At 37.0% G+C, this 23,923-nt stretch overlaps 1 protein-coding gene across 1 annotated transcript in view; it reads left to right on the top strand.

Annotated features, from left to right (window-relative positions):
• Positions 1 to 23,923, top strand: part of LOC120539269 (glycogen phosphorylase, muscle form) — an 89,769-nt gene that overhangs the window by 20,108 nt on the left and 45,738 nt on the right. The window contains exons 3-13 of the mRNA XM_039769186.1: positions 1,487 to 1,565; positions 1,752 to 1,855; positions 4,001 to 4,132; positions 7,805 to 7,916; positions 8,127 to 8,209; positions 11,751 to 11,894; positions 16,421 to 16,513; positions 16,605 to 16,751; positions 17,521 to 17,684; positions 19,025 to 19,139; positions 20,958 to 21,059. Of these exons, the coding sequence (XP_039625120.1) occupies positions 1,487 to 1,565; positions 1,752 to 1,855; positions 4,001 to 4,132; positions 7,805 to 7,916; positions 8,127 to 8,209; positions 11,751 to 11,894; positions 16,421 to 16,513; positions 16,605 to 16,751; positions 17,521 to 17,684; positions 19,025 to 19,139; positions 20,958 to 21,059 (1,275 nt within the window). The remainder of the gene's footprint in view (positions 1 to 1,486; positions 1,566 to 1,751; positions 1,856 to 4,000; positions 4,133 to 7,804; positions 7,917 to 8,126; positions 8,210 to 11,750; positions 11,895 to 16,420; positions 16,514 to 16,604; positions 16,752 to 17,520; positions 17,685 to 19,024; positions 19,140 to 20,957; positions 21,060 to 23,923) is intronic.

The following is a 23,923-nucleotide window of genomic DNA, read 5'->3' as shown; positions in this document are numbered from 1 at the left end:
TTAGTCCACTGAACAACTTAATTTTAAAAACTTGAGCACTGATAATGTTCCTGCCTAATCTTGACCTGCCTAAGTTTTGTAATGGAATTAGACTATGCATGAAGAACCTCATGTCAAACAATACGGAAGCAACAATATTAACTGACTGTGATAGAGAAAAGGATGCATTCATTCGACGTAATCCACACAACTCCAAAATAACAATTCATACTACCAATAAACAGACATGAATACTTGCCCTTTCTCTCTTTTCTCTGTCCTTCTCTCCTCCACTGCCTCCTGATTTTTACTCATTGAGGTATGGTAGCGGGCTCCTTTTCAGCCTGACTTGCAGTACTTACAGTGACATGTTGTGGCTCGTTTGAAGCACTTCAGGGTCAAACTGGGCAGCACCCTCTACTGTCACACAAGGACCCCTTCAGGGCTGTGCTTCTGTACTCCAATTCCCCTGAAGCTCTGCTGGTGTCCAGACTGGGACTACTTACAAGGAACACTGCCACCTATTAATTTGGGGGAATAACTGCTCCCAGATTCCAGCTCTCACCAGTCCATTCTTCCTTCTAGCATCAAGCCGGGAAGTATCTGCAATCTGGCCATCGTTTCATTCATCGTTTCATCTGGCCATGGCAGAAATCCTCCTCCATCCAGGCTGGGATTCCCATCCGTCCTCCTGGGCACTTACAGTGTATATATTGTGGCATTAAAGGGATAGTTTTTAGTGGATTTTACTTACTCCAATATCCAAGGTTTATTCCTTCCTTCCATTACAATCTACCTTATCAAGCTTCTTAACTAAGCAGTAATACATACATTTATGGTTGTGGGATTCTGCAAATACAGTGAGCACACATTTTCTTTTAGCTTAAAGAAGTGTTGTTTTTAATGTGTACTTTTTAAAAATCTGTTATATTAAGGTGTAATTAATTACATTTACACAAAGTGTACATGGTTTATATGTATAGGGTCCTCATATAGTTCTTGAGCCCACATATGATTTTCCTGATCACTGTTTGTCTCTGTCCAGCAAGTAAACGGCCAAGGATTGTATTCACAATGCTCTGCAGCAAACTGCAATTGATTGGGTACCAGGAATTTAACTTCCATGCTTTTTAAGACCTTATACTTTATACACATTCCCAGCAGATTTTGCTTGGGACAAAAATGACCCTTTCTCTCAGTCATAAAATTGTTTAAATAGTTAAAAGAAATCATTTTATCCTGCACAACTAAAATGTTTGGAGCACATGCTTATCTAGAGTGAATGAAGACGATACTTATTACTTCTGGTCGTTCTCTCTCAGCCTACCACCATTCTGCAGTGAGCATATAGTAACTGAATCTTTTGCTTTTTTATTGGAAGATCCATTTTGAAACTACTGTAGTTCCATGTTTTTCTTAAATTCACTGTTAGGTTTCTTTATATGGTGTTACCTTCAGTTGTTGCTATTCTGTTCACAACAGTTAATTGATTGTACCTTTCATGTAGCTTGGTTTAGATATGGAAGACCTGGAGGAAATTGAGGAAGATGCAGGTCTTGGAAATGGTGGACTTGGACGTCTAGCAGGTGAGTCTTTCCTACAGTATTCTGACAAAAATAGCAGGAAACACTGCAGAGAACCTTCAGAACCTCTTTAAAACCATTATATTTATGGTAAGTTTCATGTTTTGGAAAAATATTAACAACTGAAATAGTAAGAATATAACTCTGATGTGTTTTGTCCCCGTCCTAAACTCTTAAATGGCCCTACAGCTTGTTTCCTTGACTCCATGGCTACTCTTGGGTTGGCTGCATATGGCTATGGAATCCGTTATGAATTTGGTATCTTCAACCAGAAAATCCATGGAGGGTGGCAGGTATGAAGCATTTTCCTGTTGCTAATAATATCAACATGTTTGTGTAGTATTTTAGTCTGTGGCTCTGTATTCACCGGGTTCATTTTGAAAGAATCTGAACGTTATATCAGGGTTTATAGGAAATTTCCATCTACATTGAATGTGCCCTAATTTCTTTATTATTTTGACTTTAAATAAAGCACCTTTAATCAAGAACTAATTTCATTATGTATGATAGTTGTAGTTTCCTGTATGTTGCATTTCGCATGGTTATGTAGTTCACTAGGCTGGCCCTCATTCTTTGCTTTGTAAATGAAAAATACAGCACTGTCTTTATTCACGCTCACAAACATAGCCATCCTGAAAATGATGAATTACTCGTAAATGAGAAACCAATGAAGGACATGAGTCTAGTACTTGCCACTTTTGTCTTGAAGGGATTCGTTAATCTGACATTTAATGACACAGTTTAATGTGTTTATTCATTTACTCCTCCCCTCCATCAGCATGGGAAACATTGCCACTAGTCAAAAACTGAACAATCAGTGCACTAACTTATTATTATTATTATTTTTCACTATTACATCTGAAAAGTGCATATACAGTAAATGGAGAAAGAAAGGCATGCCCTACATTTTAATGCCAATTTCAATAAAAAAAAAAAGTTTTATATTAAACTAGTAACGGCGGACTGCATGATAACATGCAGTGAATACACTTGACTTTCTTTTTCTGTACGTTTAGCATTTGTTTGCTCAGAGATTGATACGCTTGCTGCTCCCTGAGCAGCTCTTATTTTCTTTATCCTAGCGGCCCTCTTCTTTCGTCAGCATCTTTTCACGTTAAAACTGATTAAGTCCGTGTTTGTGTTGGAATTAATTAGTATGTTTTCCTTCATTTTTCACTTAAGCTGGCACTTAAGTGTTCAATCTGCCTCAAGAATGATTTAAGATATGAGGCTGCCTGCTGCCAAGAGTTGATTCTACAATAAAATAAAAAGAGGAATAATTCTAAAACTCTTCACTTTTAATATAAAGCTGTAATGCAGAGTTTCAGCATAGTATATGTGTACCAAATTTCAGGTAATTAGATTTTTGACCTTGATTTTCCTGGGTTGACCTTTGACCTTGGAGGGCAATCATCATCACCTTGAAAGCGGATAGTAGATGTCACATAGTATATGCGTACCAAATTTCAGGTCAATAGGTCATAACGGTTTGCGAGCTACAGATGATATAAAATCCTGGACAGACAAATGGACAGCCATGATAGTGTATTATATAAGAAGAAGATTCTTTATGCTACAAACAAAAAACAATAGCACAATATGGTGTGCCTACATCTGTCATTTACTTGCGCACAGACAGAAAGACCAATGAACCCAGTACTACACTTATAATTTCACACTCACATAGACTTTTTTGAAAATTATTGCACACAGATCAAGTGAAAACATTTTGCTAAGGTTTATTCTTGTATCCAAACCTAGATAATGAAGTTTTTGTTGCATCTCTTTCAGTATCTCGATTACAAGGTTTTCTTTTTTACCTCATCATGATCTGCTTCACTGTGGTGTAGGTAAATGCCAGCTTGTACTGCAGTGATTTGCAGCATAGCATACACAAACATAATAGCACAGCAATACTCTGGTGAAGTTTGATGTTCCTCCAGTGATTTGTGTAGACACTGAAAGCACAGCTTCTAAATTTCTAGAGTGTATTTCACAACACAGCATGCCCCGTGTTGTGTGTTGTTAGACCTCCCATCAGACATCGCTTGGGTGTTAAGCATTTGAGTTAGCAAGTATACATGTAGACGATACCCGCTGCCATTCCCATATTAACCCAGCAGCAATCATACCCGGACTGAGTTATGGGATGATGTGACATACATGATAATATGTAGCACTTACAATATCAACTTAATTGCCCCTTGATTTGACTCAAACTTTGGTTGTGGGGATGAAAGGAAAATGGCCCAGTAAGAGTAAATGAGACAGGCTACAAACTTCACAGCTAGCGTGTATTTTGAAGGTTCAAGTGTGAGGCCTACAGCTGGACTATCTTAACAATTGTTAACAGTCTTAAAATGAACTTAAAGTACTTAGTGCTATGTCGTTTTGGGAAACTTACCCTTATTTTGTTGTTGTTCATATTTCCCTAAAAGGTGGAGGAGGCTGATGATTGGTTGCGCTATGGCAACCCCTGGGAGAAAGCCCGTCCAGAATACATGCTTCCTGTCAACTTCTATGGCAGAGTAGAGCACACAGCAGAAGGAGCAAAGTGGTTGGATACTCAGGTAAGTTGAAGGGATGAAGGCAGTTTGAGATGAAGCTCAGGATTGCCAGTATTTTGTAATTAAATAGTTCAGTAGTAATAGTTTGTGAATCGCATCAATTCATCAAAAACAAGTAATAACCTCCTAGTCAGACCTCTGAGTCAATTTACAATGGGGAATATCCGTTGTTTTAATAGAAAGATAAATACTTTATACTTTAGCACTACATCAGAAATATTTTTTTGCAGTTAAAATTCAGTTTTCCCTACTGATGGGTTCAAATTCTGAACATCTTCTGTCTGTAGATTGTTTGCATATTCTCACCTGCCGTAGTTTGCATAGGATATTTTCCTCCGGGTGTTAAACTTTTTTGACCCCACATCTGAAATATCTGTGTTTTAGGTCAAATGGCTCTCCCGAATTGGCCTTGTGTCAGGGTAGGTGTGAGTACTTATGTAATTAGGCCACTCTAGACATGTACTAGTGCACTATCCAGTGGCTTGCTCCCAATTCTGCTGTCACTTGTGACCCTTAGATTTGCAGCAGATATTTCTCAAGGAAGGAGATATCAGTCTGGTGCACACAGGATTAATCTGATTTGTTACAGTAACTTATAATAATGTACATCCCAGTCAAAAATGAAATTCACATGAGATGCTGCTGTTCTATGTCTCTCATTATATGTATTACAATTATAGTAATTTTTTAATATTTGATCTCAAATTAAGCATGGTGCAGTGGGTAGTGCTGGTTAGGTTAATTGGCAACTTCAGAAGGTGATTGTGAGTAAGGCTGGTTTTGTGATTGGCTCCTGTGCACTGGTGCCCCATCCAGGCCCATTTCCTGCCCTCTGCCATGTATTGCTAAGACAGGCTCTGGCTCCCTGAGTTAGTGGGTGTGAGAACGCTATGCTATATTATATTCTCCAAATGTACTGGTAATAAATATGAACATGATTCTGGATTTTGAAGAAAAAAAAATATTGTTAAAATTAAATTCAAACTTTATTAACAGCAAGTGGGTTCAAGGGGCATATAATATGGTGTCCATAAAGGAAAGAAAGGTAGACTTAGAAAAGTTCTGAGGCAGCACTGGCTGTTTTTGTCTTTAATTAGGAGTCTGATTAACAGATTGAAGTTATAATTCTTTTACCAAAGGTACTACATATATCATATTTTCATTAACTGATTTATGTAGTTGACATAATTTCCATGTAGTCCTTTGACAAACAGATGAAAGTTTATCTTGTCACTATTAAATTATTTAATAGCCAACAAAGTAAAGGATAGTCCCCCACATCCCATGAGCATTCATAGATGAAATCCCCAATATGGCACTCACACCTCAGCATTTGTAATTTTGTTCCTATTGTGCTATAATGTGAATAATCAGTTTTTAGTCATCTTTCTGTGCACAACATATAAATAAATACACTATTGGAAAAAAAGACGAGTATCCTACTATGAATATCAGGCATGATTTGTAAAGAAACCTTTGGAGAGTTAATGGCCATTATTAAAGATATAGGTCAGCAGTCTTGGTCCAGGAAATTACATTACCAACTTTCTTTCATTCCTGCTTTGATCTCAATGAAGGAAAGTTGAAGTTATTTAAAAACCATTATGACCATTATTATTATTTCTTCTAAACATTCAATACAACGATCAAAGCAGTTTGCTAAGTATGTATTTTACACATTGAGGAACTAAGGGGGTAAACATGTATTTGAGGAAGCAGAGACAGCACTTCAAGGATAAGTTCAGTATTTTTTTTTACATTAAAGTTATTTTCTTCACAGTTTTGGTATATATGAATTTTCCACATAAAATTACCTTCTAAAGTGAAGCATATTTTATAAATCATAAAAGATAACTAACCCGCTATTACATTTTATAATGAAGCTTATGGGTAAATCTTTTGCTACCATTGCAAAAAAAAAGCATTTCCATTTTCCAAGCCAGAAGTGACATCGAGCAAAGATCAGTGTCTTGAGAGTACACATATATTACAAAAGAGTGCATCCATGTTTTTTTAAGAAGGAAAAAAGCAAACCATTGTTGTGAGACTCAGTCATTTTAAAAGGAGACTCGCACTTCACTTTTCCACTCTTCTTCCTCCATGGCAGCCTTTAGCTTCAGGGGGTGGATTCATCTCAGAAAGTCATCACCAAGCATCATTATTAGTATTGAATGCTAAATCCTAGAAATGAATTGCTGTCTCTGTTCTGTAGATATCTAGACAGTAAAAACTGAAAAAAACACACAATAGCTTATATATTTTTTTTTACTATATGGAACCTTATTTTCTTAGGACGTTGCCTGTTCCCAACAATAGTAGTGTACTTTGCTGAGAGAGAATATTGAGCATGCACATAACATTAAATCAAGTGACAAGAACTGAACAAACATTATGGCCATCCATCTATCCATCTTCCTAACCTGTGTATCCTGAGCAGGATCATGAGACAGCTAGAGCCTATCCCAGCAAACATCAGACAGGTAAGGCAAGGCAAGGCAGGAATAATTATTGGACAGGGTGCACACACACACTCATACATACACACTGGAGGTGCTTTACCAATGCCAATTCACCCAAGTTTAATCAGGTTCAAGTTTAGTACTGATGTTTTAACATAGTCGGGGTTGGTTGTGCAGAGTTGCCATTCCTGCCTCACAGCTCCAGGACCTGTGTAGCATTTGTATGTTCTCCCCGTGTATTTACGTATTGATTAGTATTAGTGTGTCGATGAGTTATTCACTCAAAAATTTTGTCCTCACTTCTTTTATTACCATATCCTCTGCAAGAGCAACTTGTCATGCATTGGTTTGTTTTGCTTCAATCTACTCTACTGCACATTCTGCCTTTTTCATTTTCTGAGTATTTTTTTGTTGCGTGTCTGCATGACCCAGAAAGTGTGATGTACTGGTGGCTTGGTTCTTTCCAAAATCTAAGGCTGTCTAAGAATACAATGGAGTGTAAAGTGTAATAAGTTCAGTTCTGATTGTTATTTGTACAAAGTATAATAACACTCATATGTGCTCTTTTCACTACTCTGCAACTCATGAGTCTCACTTTGTAGGCTATATATGTAAAATAACAACACAGAACGAACACAAAACATAATGGGTGAAAAGTAGATATGGTTTAGGAAAAAATAATCGTATGATTTGAGTGTGTATTTGTTTGTTATTGCAAGCAATGACAAAACATAACTGGAAAAGAAACAGAATTACATAAGCAAAAGTAAGGCTAGCAAAATATAGCTTGGCTGGGAGGGGGGATTGAATGGGGCCTGCAATTGCGAGCAGACAAGTGAACAAGAAATGTATCCTTACCTTGAGAAAATAGCACCAAGCAGTTTACATTCAGTTTACATTTGTTTTCACAAACATGCCTCAGAAATGCGGCAGGCACATTTTCTTAAATCAAAACATTTGCTACTTCAAAATGGAATATTCAGGAAGTCTGAAACTTTTTTTTTTTTTTTTAGACTGGGGCCCCATTACCCATAAGCGCCATTATAAAACACAAGAGTAGTTTATAAAATGTGCTTCACTTTAGAACACAATTTCATGTGGCAAATGAATATATACTATATATATATATATAGTATTTGTCTCTCACAACTAGAGTGACCCATCCGAACATGTCTCATATTTTTATCCTGCTTCTCTTTCTTGTCTGTTTTTGCAGGTTGTTCTTGCATTGCCATATGACACCCCTATCCCAGGATACCGGAACAACTATGTAAACACCATGAGACTGTGGTCTGCAAAGGCACCTAATGAGTTTAATCTGAAAGACTGTGAGTGTCAAAACCATAGAAAGAAAGATGTTAACGAGAGAGTTTGACTAAATTTCATCTAGTCTTGTTGCTGCTTGGTGCTTTGTACCATAGCTGATGATTGAGTCACTCTGTTGTTTTCCATACTGAAGGAAAAAGTAACCAGGATTTTTGATCAACAACTGTGGCCTGGAAAAACCATATGATTTAATATAACTTTTCTTTTAACAGTTAATGTTGGTGGTTACATTCAAGCTGTTTTGGACAGAAATTTGGCTGAAAATATTTCCCGTGTACTTTATCCTAATGATAACGTAAGTACCTTATAAACTTTGTTGGACGAAGTATGTTAATATTTGTTTTTATGCGGTAAACCGAAAATATTTCCTCAGGTTCAATGCAACATTAATGTGGCTAATGTTCATCACATGGGACATGTCCTTGGATGTTGTGTGATAAATTAATTTTGAATTCACCATGGATTATTGTGATGTTTTTCAATAAGAAGGTTGGGTGCCTCCATTTTATTAATAGTGTTTTTACTTTATATGCAGATACTGTATCCAAACTAAGGGGCGGCACGGTGGCGCAGTGGTAGCGCTGCTGCCTCGCAGTTCGGAGACCCGGGTTCGCTTCCCGGGTCCTCCCTGCGTGGAGTTTGCATGTTGTCTGTGTGGATTTCCTCCCACAATCCAAAGACATGCCGGTTAGGTGGATTGGCGACTCTCAATTGGCCCTAGTGTGTGCTTGGTGTGTGGGTGTGTTTGTGTGTGTCCTGCGGTGGGTTGGCACCCTGCCCAGGATTGGTTCCTGCCTTGTGCCCTGTGTTGGCTGGGATTGGCTTCAGCAGACCCCCGTGACCCTGTATTTGGATTCAGCGGGTTAGAAAATGGATGGATGTATCCAAACTATTTAAAAAAAGACACAAACACACTTTCACTTTTTCCCCAGCAATTCTTATAGTTTATTTTTTTCTTTCTCGTATATAAAGTATAGGGAAAGTATTGTAATCGTCCAAATATTCATCAAAATCTCGACATTTTAGATCTCCCTGTCTTTGTTGTATACGAAGTATAGGGAGAGTATTGTAATCCTCCAAAAATTCAATTTTGAGATTTTGATGAATCTTGATATTTTAGACCTCCCTGTGTCTGAAAATACCATTTTTGCAATTATGTCTGTCTGTCTGTTTGTGTGTGTGTGTGTGTGTGTTGTGAAGTAATCAATACACACAAAAAGGTTTGGGCAGCCTCCCATGTATTATCACTCCTTGTGTCCGAAAATACCATTTTTGGAATTATGTTTGTGTGTGTGTGTGTGTGTGTGTGTATGTAAACACGATAACTTGAGTACGCTTTCACTTTGGTCAACCAAATTTTGCATACAAGTATTAGGTACAAAACGTAGATTTCTGTCAGCCTTCGGGCTACTTTCACTAACAGGAAGTGGTGTTTTACCTTTAATTCATGCAGCTCCAGAGTCCAATTTATTCAACTTTACTTTTGTAATAATTGTTCAATATATTATTAATTTGTTTTAATTTGTTGTTGATGGTTCTTTAGTGTACATAATATAATAATATAATCATTGTGTTGCGGTTTGCTCCTCAAATATCCATCCCCATATCTGAGTACACAAGAAAGTCTAGGGGAGACCACTCCCGATTTTGTTTATTTGTGTTGGCTTAGGCAAGAAGTGCTGACTTATCTTACAGCACAGAGAAAAAATGTGCACAAAGATGGAAACTGAAAAGAAGATTTTTGACATTATGCTCTGGCTATTGGCTTGTTCAGTAAATAGTAAATGCAATGATTGGTTTTGTAATTTCTCCCCTCATTACCTCCAGGCAGAAATACATTATGAAGAATTTTTTTTAAACATTTGTGTTGTTTTTATGAGCCATACAATGGGTGTTTTTATTTAAAAATATTACATATTTCTGACCCTTGGTATTATTTTTATAACATGCTATGCTGAACTGGTGCCTGTCTATAGACGATTGCTGTCCTGGACCCAGAGTTGCTGGTTTGGCTCCAGCATCCTTGTGAGCCTGAAGTGAATAAATAGATTAGCTAAATGAATAGATAGCTAACTGTTTTTAAAAATGCCGTGCTAGTCAGGGCACATTAAAAGGCAGTTATATATGCATTTGAAGGAGTCCAAAGCTGTAAGTCTCTTTTGTAATATACTATATTCTGTAAATATATGTCAAAATGATTTTAAAAATTATATTAATCTTAATTTGTTTAATGCAGAAGTAGCCGTAAGCAACCTTTTAGTTGAAAGTATGACATTTCCATAAACCATATGCTGCATGAATTTCTTCAGTTTTCAGATAGAAATTATAAAAAAATACAATGCTTGACTTGTAAACCTTTGCAGTACATTTTTGCTTACTGTGAAACAAATATATATATATGTAGGTGTTTTGCATCTCTTTGGTTAAGAGGACAATAAAAATGTGGCAGAAGCACTGCTTCATAACTAATTTATTCTGGCTTTCTTCTTGCCTGGCACCTACTACTTCCATTAGAGGCCCTGACACACAGCGGCTCAATGATTTGATTAAGTGGTCCTTGAAAATAAATTAATATATTTACAAAATGAATGCGCATACATTATTTGCTTATTTTTACTTCTCAAAGACCTCCCTAGAAGCAACTGATACTGGATTCACTAATAGTGTGTGTAAAAAATTTGATCTTATTCACATGCTAATATTGATAAATCAGTATTTCTACTTAAGAAAATTCAGTTTACAGAAAACTCTCGTAAAATATACAGAATCTTCAAACATTAAAACACCACAGTGATAGAGAGGAGAAACAACCCCAAGTCCGGATAGTAACATGAAAAAATCGGCTCATAAAAATCCGTGCCACCCTTTCCCATTTACCTGAAGAGACAAGTCCAATGAGAGATTGGGAGAGTAAATGTTTGATAGCTGGCATTCTTTTAGTGTACAGCATCAAGTTCAAGGCAAACAGGACTCTGCCAACCTCTTAGGAGTTCCAAGCTAGCCTTCTTCAATCGGCAATTGCAGGATGTTATCATAGTTTAATGGTAGTAGCAGCTGAATTATTAATTTTGCCTGTGCAGACTTCCAGATGATTCAGCCGGCAAAGTTACAAGTGTCAGTGATGCAAAGTTAGTCTTTTACCTAGCTGCCAGTGAGAAGTTTGCAGGTGAGGATCTCGCATAAAATAGTTTCTTCTGATAAAGATATGTTTTAAGAAATTCTACAGAATCATCAAAAATGATTTTACACTGAGAAGAATGGATGGAAAATGGATGGAATGGATGAGAAGGATGGAGAGCAGAACTGCCTCCTCAGAGGTCCAGGAGTTTCACCCCTTGTTGAATGATGTTTTGTGGAGAGGTTCCACAGTTTAAACTTGCTTACCTGTATATTTGTTTTCTCCGGGTACTCTGACTTCTTGCCACATTTCAAAGATGCGTAGGTTAAATTAATTCATATTCTGACGTCTTCCAGTCGAATTGGCTGGTGTGGGTGCCAGTTTCTGCTAGTCTGTTATAGAAAAAGAGAACAGAAAACATGGATACAGGGATTTTTCTTTCTTCTGATGGGTTAACACTGGCAGTGTGAACACAATCAACACCCCCATTTGCCACCATAATATGATAAAAAAAAACAAATTTTGGTTACTGCAATTGAAAGGAGTTTGTACTGGAGTTATAGTAAGTTAATTAGCTGTTAATTATTTTCCAAGCCACAAATTATTCAGTCACTTGAAGATAAGGTATTCTGTGTCTGCTATTATTTATATACAGTTTTTATTTTTAAACTTACCATATTTCCTAACGTAATAACACTTGTTTTATTCCAATAACTAGTTCTTTGAAGGGAAGGAACTTCGCCTGAAGCAGGAATACTTTGTGGTTGCAGCCACTCTTCAGGATATCATTCGCCGCTTCAAATCTTCCAAGTTTGGCAGCCGTGACCCTGTCCGCACATCCTTCGAAGCTTTTCCTGATAAGGTGAGGCGAAGATGGCTGACCTAATTATTGCAAGATTTATGCTGAGACAAACATTCTATGATGAGCTGTTGTTTTTGGCACATGAGGTTTATTGATACTTTGCTTACATGTCTTAAGGTTAATTAATCACTGGAAGTGTGAAATGTTATGTATTTCTGTAATGAATCGAATGACTAAGTGCACTAGTTTTGTGAGTAGTGTGACTGTTTCACCACTGTAGAGGAATTGGGTTCCTTGTCTTTCTAGAACTTGCAGAATGTTCTCTTGTTTACTTAGGTTTTCTCTGGATATTCCAGTTTTTTTTATCACATCCTGCAGATGTATGGATTAGACTGACTGGTGATTTGAACTTGAGTGTTAGTGTGTGTGAGTGTTCTGCAGTGAGCCGGCATGCCATCCAGGGTTGGACCCTACCTCTCACACTTCACTGTCGGGATAGACACCAGTCTGAAAACAAATTATAAACTGCTGCTGCTGCCACTGCATCACCAACAGTAGCATCTACATCTTCTACAGCTACGTCTGGTACACAGGAAACACATGAGTTGTAAGCATTTTTAACCAGAGCAAACTTTTGAGTTTCAGGATAGCTCATTCGCTAATCACTACCAAGACATCTAAAATATTATTTATTATTTTGCTTTTGATAGAAAAACATTTGAAATGGATGACTTCTGTGTAAGATAGCATCCATCCTTGCTATAAAAATGTTGACAATTTTGAAGCAAAATGACCCCTTTTATTGGATAACTAGAAAGATTACAATATGCAAGCTTTCGAGGCAAGATGTAATCAAGAGCGGGCCTGAGTTGTCTCGAAAGCTTGAATATTGTAATCTTTTTAGTTAGCCAATAAAAGGTGTAATTTTGCTTAACTTCTCACCAAGAAATACTTGCTTAGTCTTTGATTTACTTGAAAGAAAGCTAGTGTCACCTTATCAGGATCTTGAATTTTAAACAGCACAAGTCCATTAACGAGTGTTTAATATATTATAAAATTCAGGTTGGAATGACCAGGTCTTAATTTCAGCAATTTTAGCAACATCCTCCTTGAAGAGAGAGAGAGGTTAGTTGTACGCACTGATACAGAGCATTGCCACGTCCACCACATTTCAAACCAACTCAGGATCCCAGATTAGGACCTGAGTGTAGCCATGCAATGGGTGACACCTCAGCACCACACTGGTTCAGATGGAATGGAACCAATGTGACGTTTTTTATGGTGGCTGGAGTGCCAGTTCTGCCTTTTTTCACTGCAGGTCGGAGGGCCACCTTGCAGGGCTGGATGCATATTAACGTCATAGCCAGGATGGAGCAATAGCAGGTTAAGGGCTTTGCTCAAGGGCCCAACAAAGTAGAGTCACTTTTGGCATTTACGGGACCTTCCAATTGCCATTGCAAATCCCTAGCCCCAGAGCCACCACTCCGTTCTTGAAGAGATTGAAGAAATTTATACTTAGGTGGTAAAACTGAACAACAATTTAACAGTGAAAAAAAGGGCGAAATGAGCTGTAAATATTTATCTACTTACAGTAAATATCAGAAAATAAGGAATCCAAAACACCCCTTAAATTAAATAGTTGTTTCAAACCCTACAGTTTCAGTATTCTTTCCTTAGCAGTATGCACTGAAAATAAATAAAATTTAAACATATGTTTTGGGTAACTCAGGTGCTGCAGAAAATATTCCTTGCTTCTGTGTTGGTGTACCAATATAACTTTCACCCTCACCGTACTATACTTAAAATATTAATTCAAAACACTAATGGGAGATCATTTGGCCTGGGGTTCATAAAGAGTCTCAGTTCACCCTTGCAAGATTGACCATGAGGAGCATATTTTATTTGTAAACTCTGAAATTCCCAAAGTAATGCTATGGATCCCTTGGTTATCTTGAGAAGAAAATGATCAGAAGTTACAGTAAATTAATTAGAATGGACTGATTTTCTGGCAAGGACTAAATATTGACTGCCAAGGGTCAAGCTATCAAGAAAAGAAATGTGCCCAACTCACAACAGGTTCAATAATGTGCAGTTTTGGCAAATTTCTACTGATGTTGTGTGAAGAATTTGAGGTCTGTAATATGTCTAGTAACATACCTAAAATGTTACAGAATAGATTTTTAGAAATGAAGGAAGACAAAGAAGTGTTGGACAACCTAAAAGATTTGTTTAGTACAGCTTTATTTAGTACATCACCGGTGTTACACCAACCTGATTGTTCATTACAATTTGTGAACTTGAGGTAGGTGCATATAATCTTAAGAAAGGGGGCCGTTTTATCTCAATGTGTCTCAGATACAGGTAAACTGTAACAATAAAGAAATATGAAATTAACCACATTGTCTGAGCAAACTAGAAGAATTTAAAGAACAATATCATTGGGACCCACACAACCAGGTTCTAACTGACCGAGCTGAGGCAGACCAATTCACGATGGATTTAGCTGAAGCATGATTGATTTGGCAGGTTAATGGAGAATGAAATTAAAAAATAAGGAACACCAGTTGTTAAATGTGACAATAGAGAGGCAAGGAGTAATTTTGCTGCTAAAGTGGCAAGACAGAACAATTCATGCTGATGAGAGTGAAAGTAGAGAGATTCAATAAAAGAGGGGTCTGGGGCACCAGAGTAACATTCACAGAAACAAATGATGAGAGAAGGAGACAGACTTGTATTCAAAGAAAAAACAAAAAACAGGAGGGCAGTGCCAGAACAAGAGTAAGAAGGCAAGCCATGCAAACAGAGGTGGCAAAACAAATCGGAGGAGATACCCATTAAAAATGTTTCCAAGGGGTGAGGTAAAATCTATGAAATATTTTAAGTTATGCAAGTTAAGAATTGGGATTGTTGGAGTAAAATGAACACTCCTCACTATATCATGCCAAGAACAGGGTAAATTTTGAGTAGATGCTGCAGAACTTAAAAAAGATTAACTGGGATAACTCGTTTATCGTCAAGTCAATTGTGGAGCAATGAAACAAGGTTAAAAGTATTTCGTCCATTTTTAAGCCACAAGTTAATCCTGAAATTTAGAAGAAGTAATAAATAAAAGAGAACTGTACAGTGAAATAAATAAGGCACTAAAAAAAGAATTGGCTGAGTAAGAAAACAGCTGTATAATACTTAAAATGCAAATAATTCCAGCACTAACCATTGGATTTATGAGCGCAATGGTTAAAAAAGATATTAAGGAAGCTAAAAAAGCACTAAGAGGATAAAAGGAGAGAGATGATCGAAAAAGATCCGTTTTTTCAGTACTTTACTAATAGAAGAATGGTCAAGCTGTGAAGTGTAGTGTGCTAGGAACAATTATGCTGAGCTAAAATATACAGATAAGGAAATAGTGAATGCCCTAAATTTGCATTTTTATCTAGTTTTCATTTTTGAAGAAGGTGATTACCGCCCTATATGGTAAGAGGGACTATCAAGGAGGTACTTGTTGAAATTGTAGGGGGAGGATTAACTCTTTAGATTAAAAAGGACGATAAAAGCAGATTGCTCAGATAAAATAATATTTACCCTAGAGTGCTTGAGGAAGCTAGTGAGTACATAAAAAAGTCTTGATGCAGTTTTTTTTTCTTTCAAAAATCACTGCACACTGGAGAAGTTCCTAACGATTGGAAGTTAGCAAATGTTAACCTTTTATTTTTAAAACCTATCTATTTTTAAATAGACCAATAAACTTAACATGCACAAAAGATAAATTAATGGAAGCACTTAATAAGTAAAAGACTGAGCATGACTTTGCAAGAATATGTATATTGGATTTAGATGGTGGATGATGTTTCACTAATATAGTGGAAATCTATGAGGAGGCAACAAAGGCAAACGATCAGAGAGGTGCATATGCCAATATTTACATTGATTTTCAGAAAGCTTTGATGCGGTACCACATGAGAGGCTGGGGATCAGATTAAAAGAGGTGGCAATTTAATGTGCAGTGTGTGCAGAAAATGACCGATTCCTGCCAAGTGGATTTGTGCATCAAGTATTTAGCTAGTTCATTGGCAAGGTTATGGTCTGCAAGACTGTTTTGGGTGCCAGCCATGGATATTTATGCTCCTAGACAACTACAGTAGTTTCAAGTGAGGCACCCATCTAAACCTCATGGTTGGTGAAAATATATACTTGTGCTTTGTTACGAATGTCTCAAGTGTTGTGAGCTTCCATAAAATGTGATAAATTCCTGCCATTTAATTAAAGAATTTGTTATATCCAAACTTTCATGGAAAGCTCCAGGTGTTCAAAATAACTGACCATACTGTTTAAGAAATAATCCATAAAAAACTTGTCAGTTTATGTTCTAGTAAAACTCCATTATTTTGGATAAATGAACCACGTCTATGTTACACCACCAGTGCTTATATGGAGGCAATGGAGAAACCTGTAATATGATTTTTGATTCAGCATAAAATGAACAATGTTGTGTCAACTTCTCTGTTCTAAATTATATATATATATATATATTATCTATCTATAAAAATATTTTTTTTATTTGCATTGTATTTATTTTCTGACATTTTTAGGTTGCCATCCAGCTGAATGACACTCACCCTGCCCTGGCAATCCCAGAGCTAATGCGTGTTCTTGTGGACATTGAGAAGCTAACCTGGGACCAGGTAAATATTAATGCTCTTTACTTTAGTTATTTTTTTGTTTTGTTAATCACTGTTTCCATCCTGAAGATACTTATCTATATTCTTGTTCCAGGCCTGGGATATAACAACCCGTACATGTGCCTACACCAACCACACCGTACTGCCTGAAGCTCTGGAGCGCTGGCCTGTCCATTTATTCGAGTCCCTGTTGCCACGTCATCTTGAGATTATCTATGAGATTAACCAGAGACATCTTGATGTAAGGGGTTTAGCCAATATATCAAGTATACAAATAGATACAAATACATAAATGTTTGTTATGTAAACCATTGTAAGTGACATTGTTGTTCACCAAGGACAGCAGAACTTTGTACAGTGAAATTGGGGAACACTTTAGCAAAATAAACAAAACATCTTGTTACTGTCAATATTACTATTACTGCCATATCCATTTCTCTGTAGCCTTTGAGCCAGTAGGTATATTAAATGCTGTCATGCAGTATGTTCGTTTTAGGCACAGAAGCCAAAAGTTCCAGGTGGGAAAAGGAGTGTAAGGTATAAGTAAAGAAAATGTGCAGCTAGAATAAGAAGGGGCTACAGAGATGGAAATGGAAGACTCTGTGAGAGTAAAACGTGAAGTTTAATTACTTGTCCTGCATTGACATTACATTCTTCTGTAAGTTCATTTCTGTATAGTCTACTCCCTAGAAAACACCAGCTGTATACAAATCAGGCGTTGTAGTGTAAATCATTAAACTTACTGTAAATCATAAATACTGTACATACCTATTTTTTGTAAGAAGAGTGAGAACTGGTCATTACATTGCAGGCTATCAATTGAAGCCTTATTTTACAGGTTGAATATTTAACTAATAAATTCCTATCCTCTGGGTGTCTAATTTTCAGCTAAATGTCGGTTCAAGCAGGTGAAAAAATTCTGTGGAAGCTTATTAACTTATTTCTGGGACTTTCGTTGTTATTCATTTAAATGCATTACTGCCTAAATGTGATCATCTCTTTCTTCTCAGAGAATCTCATCTCTTTATCCTGGGGATTTTGATCGTATGAGAAGAATGTCCCTGATTGAAGAGGGTGATGTAAAAAGGATCAATATGGCTCACTTGTGCATTGTTGGAGCCCATGCTGTCAATGGTGTGGCCCGAATCCACTCAGACATCTTGAAAGCCACTGTGTAAGTTGTATGTTTATCTGTTTGACAATGTATTTTTTTATTTTCTTTTACAAATTATATTTTTATCTATAACTTGCTTGAGCCACATTGTGGCACAGTGGTTAGAGCTGTTGCATCACAGCTCCAGCAACCTAGGTTTGATTCCATTAATGCTCTCAGTGTAATTGCATGGTAATTTAACAATTTTTTCATTACATTTTTTTATCACTTTTTTATTTTGGCTAAACTTAATATATGAATTACACTTGCCTTCCAAAGCTCAGAATATTTTTGCTTATTTAAAAAAATCTCCCTTGAGATATAGGCACTGTTCATCTCTATGAACAATGTTAAAATTATAATTTAGAACATTTTGTTGTGAGCTGTAACTTTTTTCTTGTCATAGCTCCATGACTTAAATATAGTTCCTTGAGATACTCAAAAAGATGTTTTAATTGCATGGTCAAATTTAACATTTGAATAAGTTTAGGTTTCTTGAGATTCAGCATGAGGGTTTGATGCTGCCAATCTGCACATGCCAAGGTCTGTTGGTTAGGAAGTCCAAAATCCAGCTGCTGAGAGTGGCACCAAGTCCTAAACTGAGCTAATACAATGGTATGAAATGCAAGGGATATACAATATATTTTGTGAATTTCCCCTTGGGATTAATAATCATCTATCTATCTATCTATCTATCTATCTATCTATCTATCTATCTATCTATCTATCTATCTATCTATCTATCTATCTATCTATCTATCTATCTATCTATCTATCTATCTATCATATGTGGAGTTGCAGTATGCAAACTGGTTTTGATCATGACTATCTGGAACATTTTATTTTTATGTGTTGCAACAGTAGACTCTTAAAGGATTTTTTTCACACGAGGAATAAGTGCTACTGGCCTGTGTGCAAATGCCGTCAAGGATAGGGAGATAAGAAGTCACAATGTTATTATTTGGTAATAAATGAGTATTCATCTCTTAAGTTTTCTCATAAATAATTACCATATGGGGAAAACTCACAGATTCATGTGAAATTAGAGACAGCATATATGACAGGAACAAGTAATCGAGAAAATTAAAAAAAAAAAAAACTTTGTCGATTGCAAAACTATTTTGATATCTCAAGACCATAAAATAAGTTAACAGGACCCTGGTCTGCAATATTCTGTCATACTCCATATGCATAATATACAGTATATGTTTGTTTTGTGCAGTTATAGCAGAACATTTTATTTTTTCACAATCATTATTCACAATTGATTTCAACTTTCAAATTTTGTTCTTTGATTTCAAAAAAAAAAAATGTAGGAAATATTTTTTAATTGTTTGCATGTATTTCTTTCTTTCATTTAGTTTCAAAGATTTCTATGAATTGGAGCCTCATAAATTCCAGAACAAGACTAACGGTATTACTCCTCGTCGCTGGTTGGTACTCTGTAATCCAGGCCTGGCTGAAGTCATTGCTGAGGTAATGTATTGATTTTGCCTATGTAGTGTTACATTGGTATGACTTGATAAGTTTCCAATTACAATATGTAACTGTATGTTGGAGTTCTTGCTATTTTATGTTTTGTAGTTTGTATTTGTTTTGCTTTTATCAATGCCTTATACTTTGCAGTTATTACTCTGAGATCTGTTCAACCTTATTTCTTGCGGATAAAACAAGGAAGACAGTTGAGATAAAGTGGAAAACTGAAACAAAGTAATTATTGCTTTGTGCCTTCCCCCACCGTAACCTATCATCTATGGGAGAGGAGTGAAAGCTTTTGATTTGTCAAAAATTTCGGTTTCCGGTTTTCAACGGATCTCAATGTTTTAGGGTCACCTGATACTGAAAACATCAATATCTCGATGATGGATGTGTGTATGTCTGTGTGTGTGCATGTTTCTGTTTGTCACTGTTTGTTGATCATGGTCTAGAACTAAAATGGCTGCAAAGAAAAATACCAAACTCAAAACTTAAGCCTGTTATGAGATGACAATGTGCTGATTAGTTTTTGAGCAAAATCGTGCAAGAGAAAGAGGCACTGTAGAGGAACCCTCAAATACTGTAATTCGGCAATTAATTACAGTATGAATTCTTCTTGTCAATTGCAATCATAATGACCTATTTTATGTTTAGAAAAATAAGTGTGGTAAATAATTACTGAAATGTTATAGTATACTGTAGTTTGGGTAACTTGGTTCATAGGGCACAAAGCCTACTGACGCTCAAATCCGAATGTTTTTCTTTCATTCTTTGTTCTTTTGAAGTCCACATGACCATCTCCATCAAGTTGTTCCATGAGATCCCTGAATACCATGAGGACTGATTGAGGTCATTTATGTTAGGTGGAATGCCTAGAGGGGGCTGGGCAGTCTCATGGCCTGGAACCCCTGCAGATTTTATTTTTTCTCCAGTCGTCTGCAGTTTTTTTTTTGTTTTTTCTGTCCTCCCTGACCATTGGACCTTACTTTTATTCTATGTTAATTAGTGTTCCATTTTTTTAATTCTTATTTATTTTGTCTTTCTTCTCTTTCTTCATCATGTAAAGCACTTTGAGCTGCATTATTTGTTTGAAAATGTGTTATATAAATAAATGTTGTTGTTGTTGTTGAAGTCTCACTACTTTCTTGGATGAGATTTGTTAGAAAATTAAAGTTCAAAGATGTACTGTTTGTTTGATTTTTCATCAATAAATTGTCCTGTGGAGATTTTGAATGTTAAGGTGACCTGGGGTTCATTGAGGTTAAGTGCTTTGCCTTGTGCCTATGCTGGGCAGACTTTGCTGGAATAGGCCTTGGGACTGTACGAATCCATGATTCAATAGCAATATATCTTTTTTTTCAATATATCTTTTTATAAATATGAAATCTTCTTTCTTCCTTCTATGAACTCAAGTTCACTTCACTTTTTCTGAGTCCCAGACTCCAAATTAGCATTTACTAATCTTCTTATCAAACAGTAAGTTATTGCCCTCTAGTGGTACCTTTGTGACAGAGACAGCATTTTGCCAGTGTAGAATCCTATAATCTTGTCACCTGAGTAAAATTTCAGCCATCTGAGTTCTCTGTAATATTATGTTGGACATCCAGTTTTAGTTTTTTCTGTTTTTGACAGTATGGTCATAGATTATTTCTTCATACATAATAATAAATAAGCCACCCTAGAAACAATTAAACCATACTTACATTTTTACTTCAGCAACTTTGAACGTTTCTAGTTATAAGTCAAGTATATTTCAAGTATTAGTAATGGTGGATTAAGCCAAGAAATCTAATAATAAATGCTTTGGTTACCTTATAGAGAATTGGTGAAGACTACATCCGGGACCTTGACCAGCTTAAGAATCTGCTGAAATTTGTGAATGATGAAGCATTTATCAGAGATGTAGCCAAAGTAAAACAAGTGAGTGCCCATCTATTACCTTACCTCTGTGATTCCAGTAGGTTTGCATGGCTGCTATGAGAGCATTCTAAAATGTGAAATCATTCTCTGTAGAGATATTTCCCACATACCTTTCATTACTACAGATTTCATAACATTTACATTTACTTATTTGCTTGTCACCTTTTTCCAAAGTGACTTACAATGTTGGAGATACAATTGGGGACATTTCTTTTTTGGTTTGTCCACTTGGATTGCTTATGGTCACACAAGGCCTGGATCTTGGTTTTTATCCAGGACACACTTGTAAGCTCAGACACTCATACTCCTCACTCAGTCTCTCAAGAGCTCTGATGAGAGTCTCCACTGACACCGTGAAGATCACAGCATCGTCGGCAAAATCGAGATCAGTGAATCTTTCTTCACCAACAGATGCCCCACAACCACTGCACCCAATTACCCTGCCCAATACTCAGTCCATGCAAGCATTGAACAGAGTAGGAGCAAGAATACACCCCTGACGAACCCCAGAATCAACCTGAAAAAATGCAGAGGTTCTACCTCCACTCTGCACAGCACTCACAGTAACAGTTTACAGGCCATCCATGATATCCAGAAACTTTGGAGGGATCCCATGAAGTCTCAAGATGTTGCACAGGGCAGATCAATCAATGCTTTATGAACGCTTTACAAAAATCGACAAAGGCTGCAAAGAAATTCTGCCGATATTCACGTTTGCACTCCATGAGAACCTTCAGTGCTAGGATGCGGTCAATGGCAGACTTCTTAGGTGTAAAACCAGACTGCTCTGGGTGCTGGTAGGTGAGCAAGTGATCACGGATCCTATTGAGGATGACTCTAGCAAGGATCTTACCCAGCACCAAGAGCAATGTTATCCCTGTGTAGTTGCCACAATTCAGGCAATCGCCTTTCCCTTTCCAGATAGGGACAACAAGTCCTGTTTTCCAGTCAGTTAGCATAACGCCCGTTTCCGAAGATCCAGCTTATGTCCTGTAGGCTACCACTTACTAGGAGAATGAGGCTGGATCTGGCCAGACTCCATGATCATGCTGTTTCTAATAAGTTATCACACTGTTTTTGCAAGGAACTTGCAGACTTGGGTGTGACTGATGATCCTAATCTGATGTGGGAGTCCTTCTGTAACAAGACCCTGAAGGTTGCTGAGGGTTGTGTTGGTGTTGCTGGTGTTCCCAGAAGGAGGTATTTCATATTGCAGGGCACCCTGAATATCATCGAGAGGAATCACAGCATGCAGCTTGATGGCAGCTCTGGTCTTTACTGGGAACTGAGAAGGACAGCTGTGAGGGCAGATAAAGTGGCGTTTTTTAGAGGAATCTGTTAGCAAGTGACATACCATCTGTGGTCTAGTGACCCACGTCCTGTTTACAGAGGAATCAAAGCATTATGCACATCCAAATCTGTTTCTGGGAGAGTCACAGTCAGGGCTGGTGATGGAATGGTCCTTACGGATGATGCTGGAATTACAACACGCTGGGCTGGCTCCTTTGAACAGCTGTTTAAAGCTGATCGTCCGGCTGGGGCATTGGACATCTCTGGGTCCACAGTTCCTGAGACTAATCCTCCAATTAGCTGTGAACCACCCAGTCTCACCAAGATTGCACAGGTGGTGAACCAACTGAGGGTAGGGAAGGATGCAGGGATCTGTGGTTTCTGAGGTGAACTTCTCCAAGCTGGTGGTAAGGTTGTCCTCCTTGCAAGTTAAAATAAAATGGTCATTGCTTTATATAACATTTCATTTCAGTGTTTTGGGGTATTTTTATTTTTAAATAATGATTCACATCATAAGAAAAGGTTTAAAAAATTGTCTAGTTACACCACTCCTTGCTTAAATTTGACAGTCAATAATGAATATTATTGGAGATTTAACAGAGCAAATAAATGAAGAATTGAGCTAAAAGCTGTTTTTACAAGGCTGGGAAACATCTATTGTCCTTTTTCCCATATTTACCCTGGGACATTTTCTCCTTTTTCTTATATTTATCGTATTTTGCTTCTGCTCTTCTCTCTGAACTTTGTTGCCAGTGGCTCTAAGCTCATCTGCCCTTGGCAAGTCGTGTCCATTTATACTGTCATGAACAACCATCCACAATAATCCTTACCTCTGGCTTAGTCATTTTACCTGTAAGCATTCGCAGCAATTAAAAATCTCTGTTGCTTGGAATCTGTACAGCTTGCCTTAACAAATCAGCAGAACACCTTTGTAAGGAACACCTTTCTCTGGGATTAAAGTTTTCAGCGTCTCCAAAATGCTTGAGTAGTACTAATGCACTTCTCTTACTTCAGGATCAATTGTATTATAGGTGTTTTTTTAACCCAATTCTGACGCCACTTTTTAGGTGCTCTGGATGTAATGTTTTTCATCCCAAACCTATTTTATATTGATTGACCATCTTAACCTGTATACTGACTACTTTATTTTAGAATACAGCCGATGCCATGTAGGTGTTGTTTTATCTACTGTAAACAAACAAGTTACCTTAAATAGAGAATAAATCCACTAAAGTATATGGTGGGTCAAAATTGGTGCGAAGGACATGGCAGTGTTCAAAATGTGTAGCAGCTATACAAAAATACAACATATAGAAACTTTTTTTGCTTTTGTAAATTTGAGGCATTTTACCAAAACTCTTCCCATTTTGGGGCTGGAAATATGACTTGGTTGGATGGTTGTATGGTTCGTAAACAAACAAGTTACCCTAAATGCAGTGGAAAATCTATTATTGTCAATGTTGGGTCAAAGTTGACTCAAAAGACATGGCAAGGTAAACATTTCTTAGAATTTGTGTAAATTATTGGATGTTTACTTTTTTCTTTCTCCTGTTCATTAATTGGGGGAAATGTTG

Source organism: Polypterus senegalus, chromosome 11 (assembly GCF_016835505.1).
Source record: "Polypterus senegalus isolate Bchr_013 chromosome 11, ASM1683550v1, whole genome shotgun sequence".
NCBI classification, from domain to species: domain Eukaryota; kingdom Metazoa; phylum Chordata; class Cladistia; order Polypteriformes; family Polypteridae; genus Polypterus; species Polypterus senegalus.
Note: the sequence above shows the minus strand (reverse complement) of the source record. Positions and strands in the feature narration are given on the sequence as shown.